The 21,448-nt window shown below is 39.5% G+C and overlaps 1 protein-coding gene across 2 annotated transcripts; it reads left to right on the top strand.

The window, feature by feature from the left end:
• Window positions 1–672: 672 nt before the first annotated feature.
• On the top strand, window positions 673–19,727 carry LACTB (lactamase beta). Of its 2 annotated transcripts, none has more exons than XR_005986240.1 (6): window positions 673–1,176; window positions 1,631–1,697; window positions 3,360–3,550; window positions 3,843–4,194; window positions 6,699–6,860; window positions 17,547–17,682. XR_005986240.1 is itself a non-coding variant. In XM_041745359.1 (6 exons), the coding sequence occupies exons 1-6, from the start codon at window positions 805–807 to the stop codon at window positions 18,076–18,078; spliced, it is 1,680 nt and encodes a 559-aa protein (XP_041601293.1). In that variant the 5' UTR covers window positions 758–804; the 3' UTR covers window positions 18,079–19,727. The 2 variants fall into 2 exon arrangements, 1 of the variants encoding a protein (XP_041601293.1); XM_041745359.1 differs by having other exon boundaries at window positions 758–1,176; window positions 6,695–6,860; window positions 17,547–19,727.
• The last annotated feature ends 1,721 nt before the right edge of the window (window positions 19,728–21,448 follow it).

Genomic DNA, 21,448 nt, shown 5'->3' with positions numbered 1-21,448 from the left:
GTACACCCTTTACATTTTGTAGCAATTTGACGTTTTCTTATTTCACAAGAACCTCTGATAATCTACAGATGTCAGAAATTATAGCTAATTATAAATTATATTACTTTTGGGTTAAAAATTTTCAAGTGCAAAAAATTTTTTAAACGTCTACAGCAACAAGAAATACTGTTTTTAATGTAAGTCCGCATATAACCTAATGTTTGATGTGGTGGGGCAACGAAACTCCAGAAGTTAGATATTTTATTTTATTTTATTATTTTTTTTTAATAAAAATTTTTAACAGAAGTTAGAGATTTTAAAAGGGACTTTAGGGCAATGGAAGGAGCTGAAAGTGATGGCAAAAGAGAAAAAGAGTTCTAGGAGAAAAGATGCCTGCTCGCGGATGCTGGGTGCCAGCTCTTCCAGAGCTGAGGATACAAAAGTATGAAAGTCAGGGCTCTCCAAAGAAGAGGGCGCAGCCTGGTAAGGAATCAGGGAAGCTGGATGAAACCAAGTGTTCAGTGTTATTAAGGAGGGTCAAAAAGGTGCGGCCACTGGGATGGCAGCTGGGAAGGCTTCTCGGAGGAGGTGAGCCTCGATCGGAGGACAGGCACAGGGGAGGGAGGAGAGCAGCGTGCGGGAAGGTGAACCACCCAGGGCCCGGAGGGAGGGAAGGCGCAAGGGCTCGATGCGATCGACGCTCCGGCATCCGGCGTCGACTGCTCAGGGCTGCGCGGCCCCGCCCCCCGCGTCCCCGCCCCCCCGCGCCCCCGCCGCGGGCCGGACCTGCGCGAGCTCCGAGGCTGCCGGCTCGGGGCGGACGCCATGTACCGGCTGCTGTCAGCTGTGACGGCGCGGGCCGCGACCCTCGGGGGCTGGGCCTGGGGCCGCGGGCGGCGCGGGGCCCACCAGCGTGCCGGGCTGCCGCCGCTCGGCCCCGGCTGGGCCGGGGGCCTCGGGCTGGGGCTGGGGCTGGCGCTCGGGGTGAAGCTGGCGGGTGGGTTGAGGGGCGCGGCCCCCGCGCAGCCCCCGGCGGCCCCCGACCCCGAGGCGTCGCCCCAGGCCGAGCCGCCGCCGCTGCCCCCGCCGCCGGAGCAGCCCGTCGCTCCGGGGGCTGCACAGACCCCGACGCCGCCCCTCTCCCGGCGCTTCGCCAGAGCCATCGACAGCAGCCGCGACCTGCTGCACCGGATCAAGGTGCGGAGACCCCGGCGCCCCACCGCCCGCGTCCCCCCGCCCGCGTCCGCCTCCCCCCGGTGGTCTTCCCCCGGACCCAGGCGGACCCCATCCCAGGCGGTGGGATGCCCGGAGCAGGACTTCCCGTTCCCCGACCGCCCGGCCACGGCCAAAAGCTCCTGCGGGTTGCCCAAGTCGGGGCGGAGGTCACACCGCCCGCCTCGGGAACCTCCACTCCTCGCTCGGTGCAGACCAGGCACGCCCCTCGCCGCTAGGGCCGGGCCTGGTGGAGCCGAGGGGGCGGGGCCCGGGCGGGGAGGGGCGGGGCCCGGGCGGAGGGGGCGGGGCCCGGGCGGAGGGGGCGGGGCCCGGGCGGAGGGGGCGGGGCCTGGGAAGGCCCCAGAGCTCCGCGCCGTCTGCTGTGCGAAGCCTGTCGTCCTGATTTCCAACTGTGCCCTTTCCCCTTCGCTCTTAGGATGAGGTGGGCGCCCCAGGCATAGTGGTTGGAGTCTCTGTAGATGGAAGAGAAGTCTGGTCAGAAGGTAGGCTCAGAAAATACACTTACTGGCTTGTTTTGTACCAGTTGATGAATGAAATTATGAGGTTTTTACTGCTGGGAGTGAATCTCATGAAACGTTCATGGCTTTTCGTGAAGCCATACCCATTGTAGAGAAGAATTTGTCTAAGGGAATAAAGAATCAGACTCTCTGTAAATCGCAAGTGGTTTTTTTTTCTTTAGATTTATTTTATTCATAAGAGACACACAGAGAGAGGCAGAGACATAAGGCAGAGGGGAGAAGCAGGCTCCCTGCAGGAAGCCCCATGCGGGACTCGATCCCCGACCCCCGAGGACCAAGCCCTGAGCAGAAAGCAGACGCTCAACCACTGAGCCGCCAGGCGCTCCTGTAAACAGCAAGATTTAAATGTGACCCTTGGAGTTTTATAGGTGACTTTTTGCTAAGGACTGAATTTATTCTTCTGAAAGTTGTGTATAGAACAGTCTGTTAACTGCATGTTTGTAAATTCTTACTACTAGATAAAACGTCAGAAGTTTGTTTTCTATTTTAATTATCAAGCGATTGAGTCCCTTAGTCTGTAAAATACACTACCAAGAACTAGCGGTATTCATGATTCCTTGACCTTAATGAGTTTACAATCTACTTTGTTTGTTTGTTTATTTATTTATTTTAGTGGGCAGAGGTGTCAGCCTTCCCCCCCCCCCCCCCCAAACAAAAAGTTAGAAGCTTTGGGAAAGAGTTCTAATTACTTTATGATAATTTCATCAAAGCATATTTTATGATTTGATTTACTTACCCATTGGTCCCACACAAATTTGTCCAACTGGTCATCCTAGATTTTTAGGAACTCTACTTTTGGGAAAATGTTCAGACATCACTTAAAAGAATTAGTACTTTTAAGAGAAAATGATAGGAGCAATAAGGTTTTGAATTTAAGAAAAATAATTCTTCCCCCAAGTATAGCCCAATTTATGAAAAATACTCTAATCAAAAACTATATAAATGTCAGCTTTATGGTTGAGGGCTTTGTTTTTAATGCAAATATTTTTCAGCATAATATATATTTATAGTTTAAAAACAATCACTGTATGCCTTTCGTTCTTTTTAGATCTAAGGTCTTGTCACTTAGATTTTCATCCTTTCAGAAACTCCAGAAGATGAAACCAGACTTTTAAAAAAATTCTCTCAACAATACTTTAAATTAGTAGTGCTTTTCTTTTTCTGGTTTGCAGCTGAGTTAAACTGTTACCTAGAGTGGGTTTGCAGGATACCTTTTCACATTAGCTTTTATTGGGTGGTTATTTTAAGGAGTCCAGTGGAAACTCAAGAATCAAAAATAAATATAATCTGAAGAACAGTGATGTTTCCCTTAAAGAACATAGAATAACTTATGTAAAATGTGGACTAACTAATCTGTCTAGATAAACTCAGAAAAATTAGTATGGATAGAAAATTACTGTTGTACAGAGTGCAATTTCGGTTTAGTTATAAGATTAAGTTGTGAGGCTTACTGTTGCCCCTGTTACTAAGACTCTCATCCACTCTTAATTAATTTATAAAAGCAGCATATCTTTTCTTTTAGATAAATAGATGGGACATTCTAAGGTAGTGTTATTTCAGTTTTTGAAGACTCCTTTGCCCATGAAGCCTGTTATTAGTGACTTTTTGCTTCTCTTTTTTCTAAAGGTTTAGGTTATGCAGATGTTGAGAACCGTGTACTATGCAAGCCAGAGACGGTTATGAGAATTGCCAGTATCAGCAAAAGCCTCACCATGGTTGCTCTTGCCAAACTGTGGGAAGCCGGGAAGCTGGATCTTGATGTTCCAGTACAACATTATGTTCCTGAATTCCCAGAAAAAGAATATGAAGGTGAAAAGGTAATGAAACTCACAGTTCATTTTACTAACAGCATGTTAAATGGTTTAAAAGGTTTCAGAAGATTCTTCAATTTGTTTTTAATTATTGTTAATGGATTAAAGGGTTTTTTTTTATTATCCAGGTGATAACTGATGGGGTATTTCTCTGAAACTTAAAGCTGAAGGTGTGTACATGACATGTTTTTCCAGCAGCAGTTTAATGGAAAGTATTCCTGAGGCATTATTCCCAGGCTACCAACTTCTTATTATACAGTTTAATATTGTAATTGAATTTCCATGTTTTCACAATTAGGTTTCTGTCACAACAAGATTACTGATTTCCCATTTAAGTGGAATTCGTCATTATGAAAAGGACATGAAAAAAGTGAAAGAAGAGAAAGCTTACAAAGCCTTGAAAATGATGAAAGGGACAGTGGAATCTGACCAAGAAAAAGAGTTCAGAGAAAAAGGAGGCAAAAGTAATGAAAAGAGTGACTTTGCCAAAGCTAAGATAGAGCAAGATAGTGATGCCAAAGGCCGGAACTTAAAACCTGGAAAGAAAAAGAATGATTTTGAACAAGGCGAATTATATTTGAAAGAAAAGTTTGAGAATTCAATTGAATCACTAAGATTATTTAAAAATGATCCTTTGTTCTTTAAACCTGGTGAGTGTTAATTCCTTCTCTTAACAAAATCATCATTATTGAAATATTAATTTTCAGAAAATCTGAAATGATCCATCCAGAGTGCATTGGATGTGGTTGATGCTTATGTTGTGGGTTTCATTGTCAGTCTAATATGCACCTTCTTGTCTGTAGTTTTTTTTTTTTTAAGATTTTATTTATTTAAGAGAGAGAGAAGCAGAGACATAGAGGAAGAAGTAGGCTCCCTATGGGGAGCCTGATACAGGACTCCATCCCAGGGCCCCAGATCTCGACCTGAGCCAAAGGCAGATAGATGCTCACCCACTGAGCCACCCAGGCACCCCTTGTCTTTAGTTCTTAACAAAGCCTAGCATCCAGGTAGCCAGTTGTTCAGATTTAGCCTCATCATTCATTTAGTGGATTTTCAGGATAAAGATATTCGTGGAAAATTATGGAGAAATGTTGTAGTAATAATTGTTCTTCAAATAAAGTCTGTACCAAAGAAAGCATGATAAAATATTGCTAATATGTCAGTATATACTTAGTGTTTAATTTAGTATTTAAATTGCTCAACCTATTTTGTGCCTTCATTTCTTTTTTTCTATAATAAATTTATTTTTTATTGGTGTTCAGTTTGCCAACATACAGAATAACACCCAGTGCTCATCCCGTCAAGTGCCCCCCTCAGTGCCCGTCACCCATTCAGCCCCACCCCCTGCCCTCCTCCCCTTCCACCACCCCTAGATCATTTCCCAGAGTTAGGAGTCTTCATGTTCTGTCTTCCTTTCTGATATTTCCTACCCATTTCTTCTCCCTTCTCTTCTATTCCCTTTCACTATTATTTATATTCCCCAAATGAATGAGACCATATAATGTTTGTCCTTCTCCGATTGACTTATTTCACTCAGCATAATACCCTCCAGTTCCATCCACGTTGAAGCAAATGGTGGGAATTTGTCATTTCTAATGGCTGAGTAATATTCCATTGTATATATAGACCACATCTTCTTTATCCATTCATCTTTCGATGGACAGCGAGGCTCCTTCCACAGTTTGGCTATTGTGGACATTGCTGTGCCTTCATTTCTTAAAGAAATTGGTTTTCAACAATTTAATTTTATTTCCCAAAAAGCTGATCTATAAAAATACGTTTTAGGGATGCCTGGGTGGCTCAGTGGTTACGCGTCTGCCTTAGGCTCAGGACGTGATCCTGGAGTCAGTCCCAGGATTAAGTCCCACATCAGGCTCCCTGCATGGAGCCTGCTTCTCCCTCTGCCTATGTCTCTGCCTCTCTCTCTCTCTGTGTTTCTCATGAATAAATAAATAAAATCTTTTAAAAAATAAAATAAAAATATGTTTTAAATGTATTTTTTGGCAGGATGACTACCAAAACCACTTAATATCTTTCAATTTACTATAGGTTTATGTAATTGTATTACATTTTCATTTTGAAATTTGTTTTTTTTACCATGAATAGATATAAGTGTAATTAATAAGGGCAAAGAAATACATTTGTGGATTTTGTGTTAAAAAATAAAGTTCCAGGGGTAGCCCCGGTAGCACAGCGGTTTAGCGCCGCCTGCAGCCCAGGGAATGATCCTGGAGACCCTGGATCAAGTCCCATGTCAGGCGCTCTGCATGGAGCCTGCTTTTCCCTCTGCCTGTGTCTCTGCCTCTCTCTCTCTCTGTCTCTATGAGTAAATAAATAAAAAATCTTTAAAAAATAAAAAATAAAAAATAAAAATAAAGTTCCAGTTGTTAGTACAGATCATACACTCTGTATTTCTGGAATCCCAAATGATAAAAAAGTGTGTATTTGACATAATATCTATATTTGAATATGTGTTTGTATTTTATTTTTATTTTTTTTATGATAGTCACACAGAGAGAGAGAGAGGCAGAGACACAGGCAGAGGGAGAAGCAGGCTCCATGCACCGGGAGCCTGACATAGGATTCGATCCCAGGTCTCCAGGATGCGCCCTGGGCCAAAGGCGGGCGCTAAACCGCTGCGCCACCCAGGGATCTATCTATCTATATCTATATCTATATATCTACATCTATATCTATATATATTTGAAATAGAGTATTTATACCTACATATACTTTATTAAAATAGGAATGTGGACAACTAATTTATGACTTAAACAATGAGTATTAGATATATTAAGAATAAGACCATTAACTCAAGAAATCAAATTTGCTTTTCTTTCCCTTCCTGTTTTGGTACCAGTTTGAAGGATTTTATTTTAGTTTTGAGGTAGGATTTATTTGCTTATTTCATTATCATGGAAAGGAGTAGATTCATATTCTGATCATTAAATCATGGAATAAGCAGAGCCATTGCAAAGTTGACTAAATTTATTAATATGTCATCCATGATCTGTTTCTAAATGATGAAGTAAAATACTCTGGTTTTAAAGGTATGTCAATTTTCAGTGGGAAATATTTTACATGCTTTGAAATAATAAGCGTTTTTTTTTTTCTCCTCCCCCCACCCTCGCCTTGCAATGATGTCTCAAGGTAGTCAGTTTTTGTATTCAACTTTTGGCTATACCCTATTAGCAGCCATAGTAGAAAGAGCTTCAGGATATAAATATTTGGACTATATGCAGAAAATATTCCATGACTTGGATATGCTGACAACTGTGCAGGAAGAAAATGAGCCAGTGATTTACAATAGAGCAAGGTAAATGATACTTTCTGGTGTGTCTAGCTATATCCCATTCTAACACTGTGTTGTTAATTAAAAGTCAAACTTTCCTTGTCTCCATTCCAAAATCACACTTGCCATATTTTGAGAGCTCTATATATGTCTGTTTTTCCATCTATAAAGTAAGGGAAATTGAAAGTATTAGCAAAGTACTCCAGGATCCTTGGATGAAAGACAGTAATAATTTAAATCTATGCATAATTAAACCAAAATTGCACCTGTCAAGGGCATCTATAGTTTGTTCTTCCATCATCCCTTTTTTTATGTTGTAGCTAATATTTTATCTTTTATTATTTTTAACTGTTTTTTTTTATTTTAAAGTGATTTAATATTTGTAGATAAGTTATAAGGCCAAGTACAAAGAATTTCCATATGTCCTTCACCCAGATTCCTCAAATATTATCGTTTTACCACATTTGCTCTGTTATTTTTTTTTTTCCTCAACTGTTTGGAAATCAGTTGCAGATTTACCCATAAATAATTAAATGTATATTTTCTAAAAATAAGGACATTCAGGAAACTAATCTCAGCACCAAACTTATATCAAATCTACAGACTTAGTCAAATTTTTCCAGTTCATCCAATAATGTCCTTTATAGCCAAAGAAAAAGGAAAAAATGTTTTGTTCTGGTACAGGATCTAGTCCAGGAACACACATTGCATTTAGGTGTCTTATCTCAGAAGTCACATGAAGTTGGAAATTGGTTTGTTCCATTATTGGTGATGGTGATTAATTACTTTGTTGAAGTGGTACCTATGTTTTCCCCTTGTAAAAGTTTGAGTCATTTCATTGAAATATATCAAACTAAAATTTTATCATAATTTTTACTAGTGATTTGTAAAAGGGGCATTGGGAGAGAATTTTGAGACTAAACACTATTATGAGTTCTATGGCTACATTTATTTCCTTTTCCATTTTACTCATTATTTGGTTTGTTAGAAAGATAACATTTAACAAATCAACTGTTACTTTTACTTTGCATGTTTTTCTGAGTACTGCTTTGCAAATAGCTTAATGGTGCTTGAAATAGATGAAATGGTGGGGGTATTTTAGCTTTATCTTCTTAGTGTTGTATTAGTTTTGTTCAGTTTTTTGTTATATTTAGTTAAATTACCATTTTTAAATTACCAGTTTATTTAAAAGGATTAAGTGTGCATTGCAAATCAGCCTGAAAGAGGTTTTTTGAACCTAAAAGAAATTAGGTTAGCAGCAAGCAATGAATTTTAATTTTAAAATGGCCTGTAGTTCTCAACCACTTCAATTAATGTTTATTATTTTTAGGTCCAACACTACATTCTACTGGAAAGCATAAGAAAAATTGACAAATACCAGAGGTTGCTGATTGAATCTAAAAGATTCACTAGTAAATGTGGCATAGATGGCTGACTTTATTTTATTTCAGATCTAGGCATTTGATAATGAATGCCTACACTTATATATAAAGTAGAGAAGAGCATTAGGTATAATCACTGAACTGCTTTTCTAAACTGAAAATTAAGACTCTATGAATGTATAGACTACAAGGCAGTTTGCTGTTTTCTTAATGAGTAATTTATAGCTTGCACAAAATCAAAATATGGCATATGATGATGAGTTAATTTCATTTTATCTTCCATTATTTTAAGGGGAAAAAAAAGGTTGTGGGTTTCCATTTCTTCTATTAAAGGTTCCTATAAGCTCTGAGTTTGTTAGACTTGAAAGTACCCAATGGTGCTAAAGGGGTAGTGAATTCATTTTAGTTATATTAAATGGGCTGCTGAAAAGGGGCACTAAAAAAAGGAGGGAATGTTGTTACCTTTGAAAATGGTTTGTCCATTTGCTTCATTCTTATTTTACTTAATGCAGTATCTCCTGGGGCCTCTAAAGCTCAACTCTGGTTCTTTTTTTGGTAATAGCTATTTTAAAAGAGCTTAAATACACCAGCTTTTTAAGGGGGTTCAGGGTGTAAAAAGAAACTTCAAAGATATGTATTTATTTTTGTTAATTTTTTTCAAAGATATGTATTTAAAAAGAAAAAACTTAAAAAGTATTTAAAAAGGTAAAACTTAATAAGTGCATATGTTTCTATTCATTTATGTTCATATGTTTGCAGGAGATAAAATTTCCAGCAAAAGTTTGCAGCTTTGTTATTTAGTCTATTGAATCTTTGACCATAATCATATATTAAATATATTTATATTACCTTAACCTAGGCTTTTTAGAGTTATTGGTAACCCTAGAGTAAATACTTGCCATCTTTTTGCTCGTGTGTGTGTGTGTGTGTGTGTGTGTTTAAAATAATGCATCCCAGTGTCTGTCATCTTTTTAAGGTATTTATTTCCCTAGAACCCTGCCTCAAAATACTACTTAGATTTCTTCAGCCAAAATTTTAGCAACAGGCCACACTTAGCTGTGAGAAATGCAGAGAAATTAGTTTTTAGCTGGGTACATTGTTCTGAGTAAAACTGGGATTTTCTTAAATGGAAGGCTAGGAACATTGACTTAGTATACACAGATGTATTTGTAACAAGTATATTCTATATGGGCAAGTAAACTAACCTTTTAAGTAAATACCCACTGGGGAGTGGACTAAAAGACACTCATTTTGTTGATAGGGCAACCTCCCAGTCAATGCATTAGATTATTTTTACACTCTTCATATGTCCTGTGTTTGGCACAATACTTGCAACAAAAATCTCTTTTATAATTGGATAGGACCAAAAGCAAATGTAATGGATATTTTCTGAAGTGTTTGCCTTATTTTGACAGTATAGATATGGTTTTTACTTTCTATCATTATCTCTTTGATTATTATTTATTATCTTTATTTGCTAAAGTATCTTCTAAAATTAAGTATTGTTCTTTATGAAGATCTTTTCTATGCCATTAGCTGATAGACTCCATAGTAATAGGTTCAATCCAAATGTTAATACTAAATGATAAAGTGGAATTGGTTTTTATTATATACATTTTAAATTCTATGGGTTTTTAAACTTCCCATAACAATAAACACAAGCCAGTACATAATTATTTCTAAAGGCATTTAAGAAGCATTGTAAAAATAAACGTATTTTGAATTTCTAGGTTTGTAGATGTAGATTTCTGTAGTTATATAGTGCTCTTGTGCAGAATCTAAACATTTTTATTTTATTTTTTTTTCAAATTTTTTTTTTTTATTTATTTATGATAGTCACACACACACACAGATTGAGAGAGAGAGAGAGAGGCAGAGACACAGGCAGAGGGAGAAGCAGGCTCCATGCACCGGGAGCCCGACGTGGGACTCGATCCCGGGTCTCCAGGATCGCGCCCCGGGCCAAAGGCAGGCGCCAAACCACTGCGCCACCCAGGGATCCCGAATCTAAACATTTTTAAACAAGAAGAGGCTCTTTGTCATTTGGCATCATTCCATCAGTTTTTCAGTTACAGAGATGTCTCAGTAACTTACTCAAGAACTCGTGTCTATATTGCATTCTTTTTAGAGCAGAAATTCTTTCAGAATTTGAAATAGGAGGGCAGCCCCGGTGGCTCAGCGGTTTAGCACTGCCTTCAGCCCGGGGTGAGATCCTGGAGACCCAGGATCAAGTCCCACATCGGGTTCCCTGCATGGAACCTGTTTCTCCCTCTGCCTGTGTCTCTGCCTCTCTCAATCTCTCTCTCTCTCTCTCTCTCTCTCTGTCATGAATAAATAAATAAAATCTTAAAAAAAAGAATTTGAAATAGTAAAATTCTCTTTTAGATGAACAAAATTATTTTCATAAAAAGCCATTAACTTGTTCTCTGTGAAAAGGAGTCAAGAGAATAAAGCTTAGAATTTATTTAAAGTTAAGAATTCTAGATTGAAGTCTAGAATTCTCCACATTTTTATATTTTAAAGGAGGAATGACTGAGGAGTCCTAATTTCCAGTCTTGATATAAGCAGTTTGAAAGGCTGTACTGTTAAAAGAAAGTTACACAAAGCTGATTATCAGCCAAAATATGCTGGTAGTTCTCTGCTAGTTTACAAACTTGAAGTTCACTGTAAGAAATATATATTTTATTATGGGGTTTATTTTATATTTGATTGGCTAGAATTAGAATTGTAATCAGAATGCGGCACCTGGAGGCTCAGTCAATTAAGCTTCTGACTCTTGATTTCTGTTCAGGTCATGATCTCAGGGTTGTGAGAATGAACCCATCAAAGGGCTCCTCACTGGGCATATAGCCTCCTTAAGATTCTCTCTCTCCCTCTGCCCATCCCCTGATCTCCTCCCAAAAGAAAAAGAGAGAGAGAGAGAGATCAAGCAGAAAGTAATGAGGACCTAAAATGTGGGAAAGTCCGTAGGAATGAAGGATGAGAAAAAGGTAAGTCACAAAGGAGAGGTTGTGTAAAATAGTATTTAGCATCTTGATGCATGTGAGAATTGAGGGCAAGAGAGTCAACCAAGGTTTTAATGAAGAGGAGAAATATGAGAAGAACACTTGGAAGAGATTAGTTTTAGGCATGTTCACTTTGAGGGGCACCTAGGTGGTTTAGTCAGTTGGGCATCCAACTCACTGTCAGTTCAGGACTTGATCTTGGGGTCATGAGTTCAAGCCCTGTGTTGGGCTCCTTGCTGGGCAGGGAGCCTACTTAAAAAAAAAAAAAAAAAAGAAATAAAGACAAATTTATTTTGAGAAATGAGAAGACCACACACATATCAACTCATTGGTTCTCAAGAGAATATATTAAGATTCTCTGTGGGCTTTTTTTTTTAATCTTCGAAGCACATACCTTTGGTCACCCTTGCTTCACCAGGTATTATGACTTGGATTTTGGGGAGACATATATGATTCTTGAAGGAATAAAGTAATTTTTCAATAATATGTGCCCACAGTCCCTTCAAAATTATGAATTTTGAGGGAAGGATACAGTTTTGAGAGAGAGGAGGCCCATAGATGATTCTGATAAACAACCTTCCTGCCCTCCTCCAAAACCAGATTTGAGAATTATTAAGGCTAGTAGAAAATCTGATTGTAATTTGGAACAGGGGTTGTGGTACTAATGCAGGCCTGTAGTTTTTTGTGTAGAAGAGAAGATCTGGGAAAGTGGGGCTGCAGTGATTAGAGTGATATAGGGAATCATAGGATTGAGATCTAGAAGAGGGAACTCAAGCAGCAGACTGGCCCAAGGTTGAGTATCAAAGAAGTGCTGGTTAAACAATGCTATAGGAGGCAAATAGGATACAAACAAAGTAGGGAAATAGGAGAGCCTTGAAAACCCACGAGGGAGCTTTTTAGGGATGGAGGACCAGACACCAGATTTTAAGGAATTGAATGACTAGAGGAGGTGAGTGCATGGAAACAGAAGAGGTGGGCTGTTCTGTGTAGTTTGGCAGTAAATGAGGAGAAAGGATTGACGGCTGGAAGCTATAACAAAGATAAAAAAAATTTTTTTTTCTTTAGGATACAGAAAATATAGAGCATTTTGTTAGCTAAGGAGAAAGTCCTTTGTGACCTGTCCCCTGTCTTCTCCTCCAGCATCGCCTTCTGCCACTTATCCCCTCAAGCCCTCTGTTTCAGCCAAACAGAACCACTTTGCTCCCCAGCTTGGCCTCTGTAATCAGCTGTTTCTTTCTCTCTCTCTCTCTCTTTTTTTAAAGATTTTATTTACTTATTCATGAGAGACACAGAGAGAAAAGCAGAGATACAAGCAGAGGGAGAAGCAGGCTCCCTGTGGGGAACCCAGTGCAGAACTTGATCCCTGGATCATGACCTGAGCTGAAGGCAGTTGCTCAACCACTGAGCCACCCAGGCGTCCCTAATCAGCCGTTTCAACAAGGCGTATTCTCAATAGTGCTCAGGATTCCTCTCATCCGTCTTGATAGTCACCCTACAACCTGTTCATTAAAATGTGGTCCAGGGTCCAGCAGTATTGACACCACCTGAGAGCTTGTTAGAACTGCAGAATATTGTGCTCCCTTTCCAGACCTACTGAAGCAGAATCTGCATTTTAACAAAATCCCGGGTGTTTCATGTAGAACTGTCTGACAAGACTATTTGTGCCTTGAAAGCAGCCACAGTGTATGATTTAACTAGTCTCTCCAGTGCCATGCAAGGTGTCTCCATTAAATATTTGGCCAATAAATGATGCTTTCACGTATTGAACTTTTTTAAAAAAAATTTTTAAAGATTTTATTTATTCATTTGAGAAAGAAACAGCATGAGCCCGGGAAGGGACAGAAGGAGAGGGAGAAGCAGACTCCCTGCTGAGTGTGGAGCCCACCGTGGGGCTCGATCCCAGGACCCTGAGGTCATGACGTGAGCCAAAGTCAGACTCTTAACCAACTGAGCCACTCAGGCACCCCTAAATACATTAATGAGCACTTAGTGAATGGCAAGCACTGTTCTGGGTAGGGGAATCATCAAGGAGCTCTAAGATAGGTAAGGTTCCTGCCCTTAAGAAACTTATATTCTATGGGAAGAGACAAACATGTAGATTAAGAATTTTAGATACTGATATGAAGAAAATAAAGCAATGGGATTTAGAGTAACAAGGAGAGAATGTAGGGAATCTATTTAAAATACAGTGCTTTTGGACATGACTGATAAGGAAAGCTAAATTGCCTTGTTGCAAATACAGAAATAAGCCTGACATGAAAAGAAGCAAGGCAAGATGTGACAAGATCAGAGAAGTAAGTAGGGGCTGAATCACATTGGACAGTGAGTCTCAATGCTGTTAGACTCCCTGCCCCTTAGTTTAATAAATATTCTATACCTCCTTTAATTTCCTGAAACAAAAGTTATAGATCATATAACTTACACTCACTACTCTTAAATAAGAATAAAAGGAATTTGTAAAAATTATAGATATTTCAGTATGTTCAAGTTTATTCACAACATTAGAAGACATAAAGTCAGATGCAACTTAAGACATAAAAGCATCATAAATGTAACAACAAGTGCAGACCCACACGGGTATATTGTATTGGTGCTTCTTCTGCTCATGCCTTTGGTGTCCTCCTCTGGCTAAAGTTGTGAGCAAAATAAAGTACAGTCTTTCGTCAATTTTCACACTGATTACTTTCAAGAAAATGTTGTTACAGCATAAAATGTTCAAAAAGTCCTTTGTGTTTATATATAAAATGGAGAGGGTTCTGGTCTCATTATAAACAGCTATTTTACTTACATGATTATCTAGTAGGAGAGTTGAAGGTCTTACATGATAAAAAAAGGATACACTACTATGTGGGACTTTCCACACATCCTAGGACATTTAGGACCTTGTCCACTAAATGTCAGTAAGAACCCTTTAGTAATTGTGACAGCTAAAAAAAATCCCTCCAAAAATTTCCCTTAAGGAGTTGATACTGCCTCTGTTGAGGACCATTGTGTTGCAGGCCATCGTAAGAAATTTGGGTTTTGTCCTCATTACAGTAACCATTGGAAGGTTTCAAGTAGATTTTTTATTGGAGTTCAATTTGCCAACATATAGCATAACACCCAGTGCTCATCCCATCAAGTGCCCCCCTCAGTGCCCGTCACCCAGTCACCCCATCCCCCCGCCCACCGCTCCTTCCACCACCCCTTGTTCATTTCCCAGAGTTAGGAGCCTCTCATGTTTTCTCACCCTCACTGATATTTTCACTCATTTTCTCTCCTTTCCCTTTATTCCCTTTCACTATTTTTTATATTCCCCGAATGAATGAGACTATATAATGTTTGTCCCTCACCGATTGACTTACTTCACTCAGCATCATACCCTCCAGTTCCATCCACATCGAAGCAAATGGTGGGTATTTGTCGTTTCTAATGGCTGAGTAATATTCCATTGTATACATAGACCACATCTTCTTTATCCATTCATCTTTCGATGGACACCGAGGCTCCTTCCACAGTATGGCTGTTGTGGACATTGCTGCTAGAAACATCGGGGTGCAGGTGTCCCGGCGTTTCACTGTATCTGTATCTTTGGGGTAAATACCCAGTAATGCAATTGCAGGGTCGTAGGGCAGCTCTATTTTTAACTCTTTGAGGAACCTCCACACAGTTTTTCAGAGTGGCTGCACCAGTTCACATTCCCACCAACAGTGCAAGAAGGTTCCCCTTTCTCCACATCCTCTTCAACATTTGTTGTTTCCTGTCTTGTTAATTTTCCCCATTCTCACTGGTGTGAGGTGGTATCTCATTGTGGTTTTGATTTGTATTTCCCTGATGGCCAGTGATGCAGAGCATTTTCTCATGAGCTTGTTGGCCATGTCTGTGTCTTCCTCTGTGAAGTTTCTGTTCATGTCTTTTGCCCATTTCATGATTGGATTGTTTGTTACTTTGCTGTTGAGTTTAATAAGTTCTTTATAGATCTTGGATACTAGCCCTTTATCTGATAGGTCATTTGCAAATATCTTCTCCCATTCTGTAGGTTGTCTTTGAGTTTTATTGACAGTTTCTTTGGCTGTGCAGAAGCTTTTCATCTTGATGAAGTCCCAATAATTTATTTTTGCTTTTGTGTCTATTGCCTTCATGGATGTATCTTGCAAGAAGTTGCTGTGGCCAAGTTCAAAAAGGGTGTTGCCTGTGTTCTCTAGGATTTTGTTGGAATCTTGTCTCACATTTAGATCTTTCATCCATTTTGAGTTTATCTTTGTGTATGGTGTAAGAGAATGGTCTAGTTTCATTCTTCTGCACGTGGCTGTCAAATAGATTTAAGAAGGCTAAGTAAGACACAATCTCAGGCTTCTGCTTGGAAAATGGACTGCAGGGAGATAAAATGATCTAGGAAGTATAACTGGTATAACAAAGTTGTAGAGGCAAAAAGGCAGAGATGCAGGTAGTAGAATTAGAGAAACAATAGGAAATTTTCCTAAGTGACTGGAGGGAAGGAAAAAAGAATGCATGGTAATGTAAATACATTTTAAGATAAAGATGGGAGTTTGAAGCCATCTGAAGCACACCAGAATCTTCTCTGTAAAACAAAGGATATAGTTGTCTACCCGCTGGCCAGAGGTGGTGTAGAGGACAGGAAGAGATTGGGAATAACTACTGTGAAGAATATACCAGAGAATAACCAGGAAAAGAATGAGATTTGATAACAGCAGTGCAGACCCGTAGCAAGAGTATGAATTGATACCAGTCAGCTTTGTGATGTGACTATCTGCAGCTTTTCTTGGCAGATAAGGAACCAAAGAAAGGGGTACCTAGATTTATTCAGGATTGGCAGACTGATGTAGTGTCAAGTCAGAAGAGTGAGGAACCCAGAGATGCTAGTGAGATCACAGCTGAAGTAGTTCAGGCTAGAAGAGAAAGTTGGGTGAAATCAGGGACTAAAAGATCTGGGAAATTGGGAAGAGTCAAGGGCAACAGATGGAGGTCACAGTGAGGACAGAGAGCTGGTTCAGTTGAAGAGTTGGCAGGATTGGAAATCATAGTCCTAGGAAGAAACTTCAGAGGTTGAGACCTTAACCATCTGGTGATTGAAAGTGATGGTGAGACTCAGTGTGACAGTGCTTTTGAACAGCCAAGGAGGGATGAAGAAGATTGTTACAGATGGGACAGCACACTGGAAGCCTACGAGCACATCTTACTATGAATCTTGAAAGAAAAGATCCTCATGAGCCACATTTCATTTCATTTAATTATTTTGTGATTTAATTTCATTTACCTGATGTTAGACTAAAAACCTCACTAGGTCAGGTACTTTGTCTCTTTCGAAATCTCTCTTTCAAGCATTTCTCTTGAATGCTTCATTCCAGCATTCAAGCAGTGCCTCACACATAGGAAGGGCTCCATCAATAATTGTGAATGCATGAATAAATCACAGCATTTATTAGGTAGCTACCAGAAATATGTAAAGTGATTGATGCACATATTCCTAACTCTGCAAAGTAGATATTTATGTCACCACTACACAAATTAGGATGCTGAAGCATAGAGGCAACAGACAGCCTGGGTTTGAATCCAGCCCCGCCACTTACAAGCTGTATAATCTGGGACAAGTTATTTCTACTCTCTCTGCCTCAGTTTTCTATCTGTAAGATAGGAATCATAGTGGTACCTACTTCTGAAGCTAGTTACAAGAATAAATTTGTTCACATTGATATAGTTCTTAGAAAATGCCTGGCATGTAGTAAGAACTGTGTAAATGTTAATCAAATAAAAGAAGCCTGTTCTACTAGCTAGTAAGGGTGAGTTGGGATTCCAGCAGGTTTGCAAACTCCAGCTTCTCTCACTACACCAAGAAAGTCCCGTGTCATATCATGACACATAGTATTCCTACAGCATTTCCAACCAGAAGATATAGTCTCCTTACAAATAGTAATCTTAAACATCTCAGTGTGTATGCTTAGTCATAAAATTCACATGTGGCGCATGATTCACTGAGCCCAAGGACTAGGAATATCTACCAAACAAGTGTTTCTGCATATGCACCAGGCAAACATATTGTGTGTAATATACCAATTCGTTTTTACAGGTATTAAAAGTTTGATACACTCAAAATGGGCAAGCCATGCCAGTAAGAAAAAAAAAAAAAAACACTTTCTATGCTTTAATTACTCAATTATCTGTGTTTTATTAGAATCTGAATCGTATGGAATATTAATGCCTTCTCAGAATGTATGATCACTACATTGAAACAATCTGTCTCATGTACATATTTTCCTATTCATTCTCATATGTAAAGTCCATAGACTATTAAATTTTTACTGACCATTCTTATTTCATTTTAGATTTTATGTTTACAATAAAAAGAGACGTCTTGTCAACACACCATACGTGGATAACTCCTATAAATGGGCTGGTGGTGGATTTCTGTCTACAGTGGGTGACCTTCTGAAATTTGGGAATGCAATGCTGTATGGTTACCAAGTCGGGCTCTTTAAGAACTCACATGAAAATCTTTTACCCGGATATCTCAAACCAGAAACAATGGTTATGATCTGGACACCAGTCCCTAACACAGAGATGTCTTGGGATAAAGAGGGTAAATATGCAATGGCATGGGGCGTTGTGGAAAAGAAGCAAACATATGGTTCTTGTAGAAAGCAGCGGCATTATGCCTCACATACTGGAGGTGCAGTGGGTGCCAGCAGCGTTCTGCTGGTCCTTCCTGAAGAACTGGATGTGGAAGTTATAAATAACAAGGTTCCCCCAAGAGGAATAGTGGTTTCTATCATATGCAACATGCAATCTGTTGGCCTCAATAGCACTGCTTTAAAAATTGCTCTGGAATTTGATAAAGACAGATCCAACATATCTTAACATCACAGGTACAAAATGAGCTGTTCTGTTCTTGTTGTTGTTTGAAACATTGAAGTCCCCAAACACATGAGATTTTTAAAAATAGATTTGTAATAGAGTATAATTGAATGCAGAGAATTATGTACCTCTAATTGCTTAATTTTGTAATTGTATTTTATTGTAGGATTAGTTCTTTATACTCAGGGAAGTAACTATATTATTTTTACTTTTTGAAAAAAGTGTTAATTCTTGAAATAAAATATTCTGATAAAAATATACATTTTTCAATGTGTCATATAAAGAAAATCTCGTTCAACAGGAACTTTTAAATAGTTATTTTGATATGACAGCAAAAACAAGTTTATGAGAAATTTTATATTAGTTGTCTATTGCAGCTTAAAAGAACAAAAATTATCTCATGGTTTTTGAGGCTCAGGAATTCAGTAGCTTGGCTGAGTGAATCTGATGCCAGTCTCTAATGAGGTTGCAGACAAGATGTTGTAATCATCTAAAGGCTTCTGTGGGGCTGGAGAAAATACTTCTAAAATGGCTTACTCACTTGACGTGGCAAGTATCAGTCCTCTAGCTTGTGGGTCTGTTCCCCCACCATGTGGTCCTCTCTCTAGGACTGTTTGGGTATCTTACTGTCATGTCGATTGGCTTTCCCCAGAGCAAGTGATTCAAGGGACAGAGAGAGGGAGGGCAGGAGGGTGAGCCATGAGCCAGGCAGAAGCCAATGTCCTTTATAACCTAGCCTCAGAGATCACATACCATCACATTTGCTAATATATTCTCTAGATCACACAGACCAACCCTGCTAACAATTAATTTTGGGGGGATTACACACACACACACACACACACAGTATAAATATCAGGAGGTGGAGATCACTGGCAGTCCTTTACTACAATTTAACCTCTGGCCCCAGTGATAAATGTCCTTTCTACCTCCTTCCAAGTTTTACAGAAATTTCATTCCATTACAGGATCAGCTCAAAACCCAGTATCTATCATGTAAATCAGGTCTAGGTATGGCTGAGGTTCCTTGCAGGATGGGGTAGTTCCTTAAATATAATTCCTCTTTACCTGAAAACATATGAACTAAAGACAAGTTATTTGCTCCCTACATGTGGGATATACAATGGCACAACGTATGTACAATTACTGCTATCAAGCCTCCTCCTTAGCAAGTGGGGAAATGGAAGACATGAATGAGCAATTCTGAAATCCAACCAGACACCGGTTGGCAGCTCCTTGATTACTCAAAGCCTGGGGATAATTCTTGGCTCTTGGGCTATGTTCTCCAGGCCCTTGGATCTGCCCTCTGACTTACTATTTTTTCATGAGAGGTAGAGTGGTTTTTCTCAGCCTGCTTTCTGCTTGTATAAATTTGGAGGTTCAAAGGCCTCTTTTGTACTCTTATCTCTCCTTTCAGTCTGAGTAGTATTTCTGCCAATATAATTTGTTTAAACTTTGTGAGTCTCCTACAAATCCCGTTGGGGTTCATGTTAGGTAAACAAAAAGCATACCCCCAAAACTCTTCAAAGAAAGCTCTTCTGTAACTCAGGATTCTGTTGAGACGATTAGAGAAAACACTTGTTTCTAATAAATCCTGTTGTTGATACAGCTTCCTGAGGCACCATCTTGGTTCTTCCAGCAATCAAAGGATTTCATAGACCCTCAGCCACATTTTATTTAAAAAAAAAAAAAAAAAAAAAGATGTATTGAGGAACACCTGGGTGGCTCAGCGGTTGAGTGCTTGCCTTTGGCTCAGGGCGTGATCCCAGAGTCCCAGGATCGAGTCCCACATCAGGCTCCCTGCATGGAGCCTGCTTGTCTCTCTGCCTGTGTCTCTCATGAATAAATAAATAAAAATATTTTATTTTTTTGTATGTATTGTACATACAATAATGTATGTATTTTTTTGTATGTATTGTACATACATAATGTATGTATTTTTTGATGTATTGTTTTTAGAGAGTGTGTGTGAGCATGGGGAGGGGCAGAAGGAAAGGGAGAGAAAAACCAGCAAACTCCTCACTGAGCCTGACGCTTGAAGTGGGGCCAATCTCATGACCCTGAGATCACAACTCGAGCTGAAACCAAGAGTCAGAACGCTTAACCGACTGAGCCACCCAGGCACCCCTTCAGCTTCATTTTAGACCATGTTTTCCTGGAAGTGCCCTAAATTTCATCTTTACCTTGAAGCCATGTCTTAATTTTAGCTTCATTTGCCATCTTGAGAGTCTGGGAATTTTCCAAACCATCCATTATTGATTATTTTTCTCTAGTAGTCCTTTCTTGAGCTTCTTTCTCTTGTGCATTTTGGTATAAGCATCAGGAAGAGGCCAGGAAACATTCAATACTGGACATCTCAGCTGGATCACCCAGTTCATTGGGCACATGTTCTACTTTCCCTGTCCCTGCAGGGAACAGTGTTGCTAAGCTTTCCACCACTACAAAATTAGAATTCCTTTCCTTCAATCTCCAGTAAGATTTTCCTTACTGTCCTTGAAGTCTACACCTGCAGCCTTCCCAAAGGCCATGATACTTCTAAACAGTTTCTTTGTGGCTCCTGGGGCTTCCACCAATGCTATCTTCAAAAGACTTCATTCCAACTTCCAATCACTGCTCTGTTCCAAGTCCACTCCCATGTTTTAGTTTTTTGTTACATTCTCACACTACTCCAAAGTAACAAATCTATAATGTCAAAAAATACAGATTTCAGATATAATTCACAACTCATACACCTTAAAGTGTATAATTCAATGGTTTTTTAGTATATTCACAAGGTGTACATCCATCCAATTCCAGAACATCTTCACCAAAAAAATCTTATACCCATGGCATTTGCTCCCTGTTCTTTTCTCCTTTGAGACCCTGGAAACTACCAACCTACTTTCTGTCTGTTTCCCTATTATGGACGTTTCATATCAATAAAATCTTATAACGTGGACTTTTGTGTCTGGCTTCTTTCATTTAGTATACTGTGCATTAGTAATCTCTTGTGTAACAAATTATCCCATCTCACAATTTCTGTGTTTCATTAGTCTGGAAGCAGCTTCGCTGAATGTTGTAGCTCAAGGTCTCTCCTATGATTGCAGACAAGATGTCAGCAAGAGCTTCAGTTATCTGAAGCCTTGCCTAGGGCTAGAGGATCTTATTTTAACATGGTTCACCCATAGGTTATAGGCAAAGAGGCCTCTATTACTTGCTGGCCTAAGGCAACAGATCTCAGTTTCTCACCACATGGACCTCTCCGTAGGTCTGCTTGACTATAACTTCCCCCAAATTGAGTAATTACAGAAAGAACAAGGTAAATGTCACAATGTCTTCTATAATCTAGCCTTCAAAGTCATATACCATCACCTACACCAAATTCTAGTTGGTCA

The sequence above is a fragment of the Vulpes lagopus genome, chromosome 2 (genome assembly GCF_018345385.1).
Source record: "Vulpes lagopus strain Blue_001 chromosome 2, ASM1834538v1, whole genome shotgun sequence".
Taxonomy (NCBI): domain Eukaryota; kingdom Metazoa; phylum Chordata; class Mammalia; order Carnivora; family Canidae; genus Vulpes; species Vulpes lagopus.
Note: the sequence above shows the minus strand (reverse complement) of the source record. Positions and strands in the feature narration are given on the sequence as shown.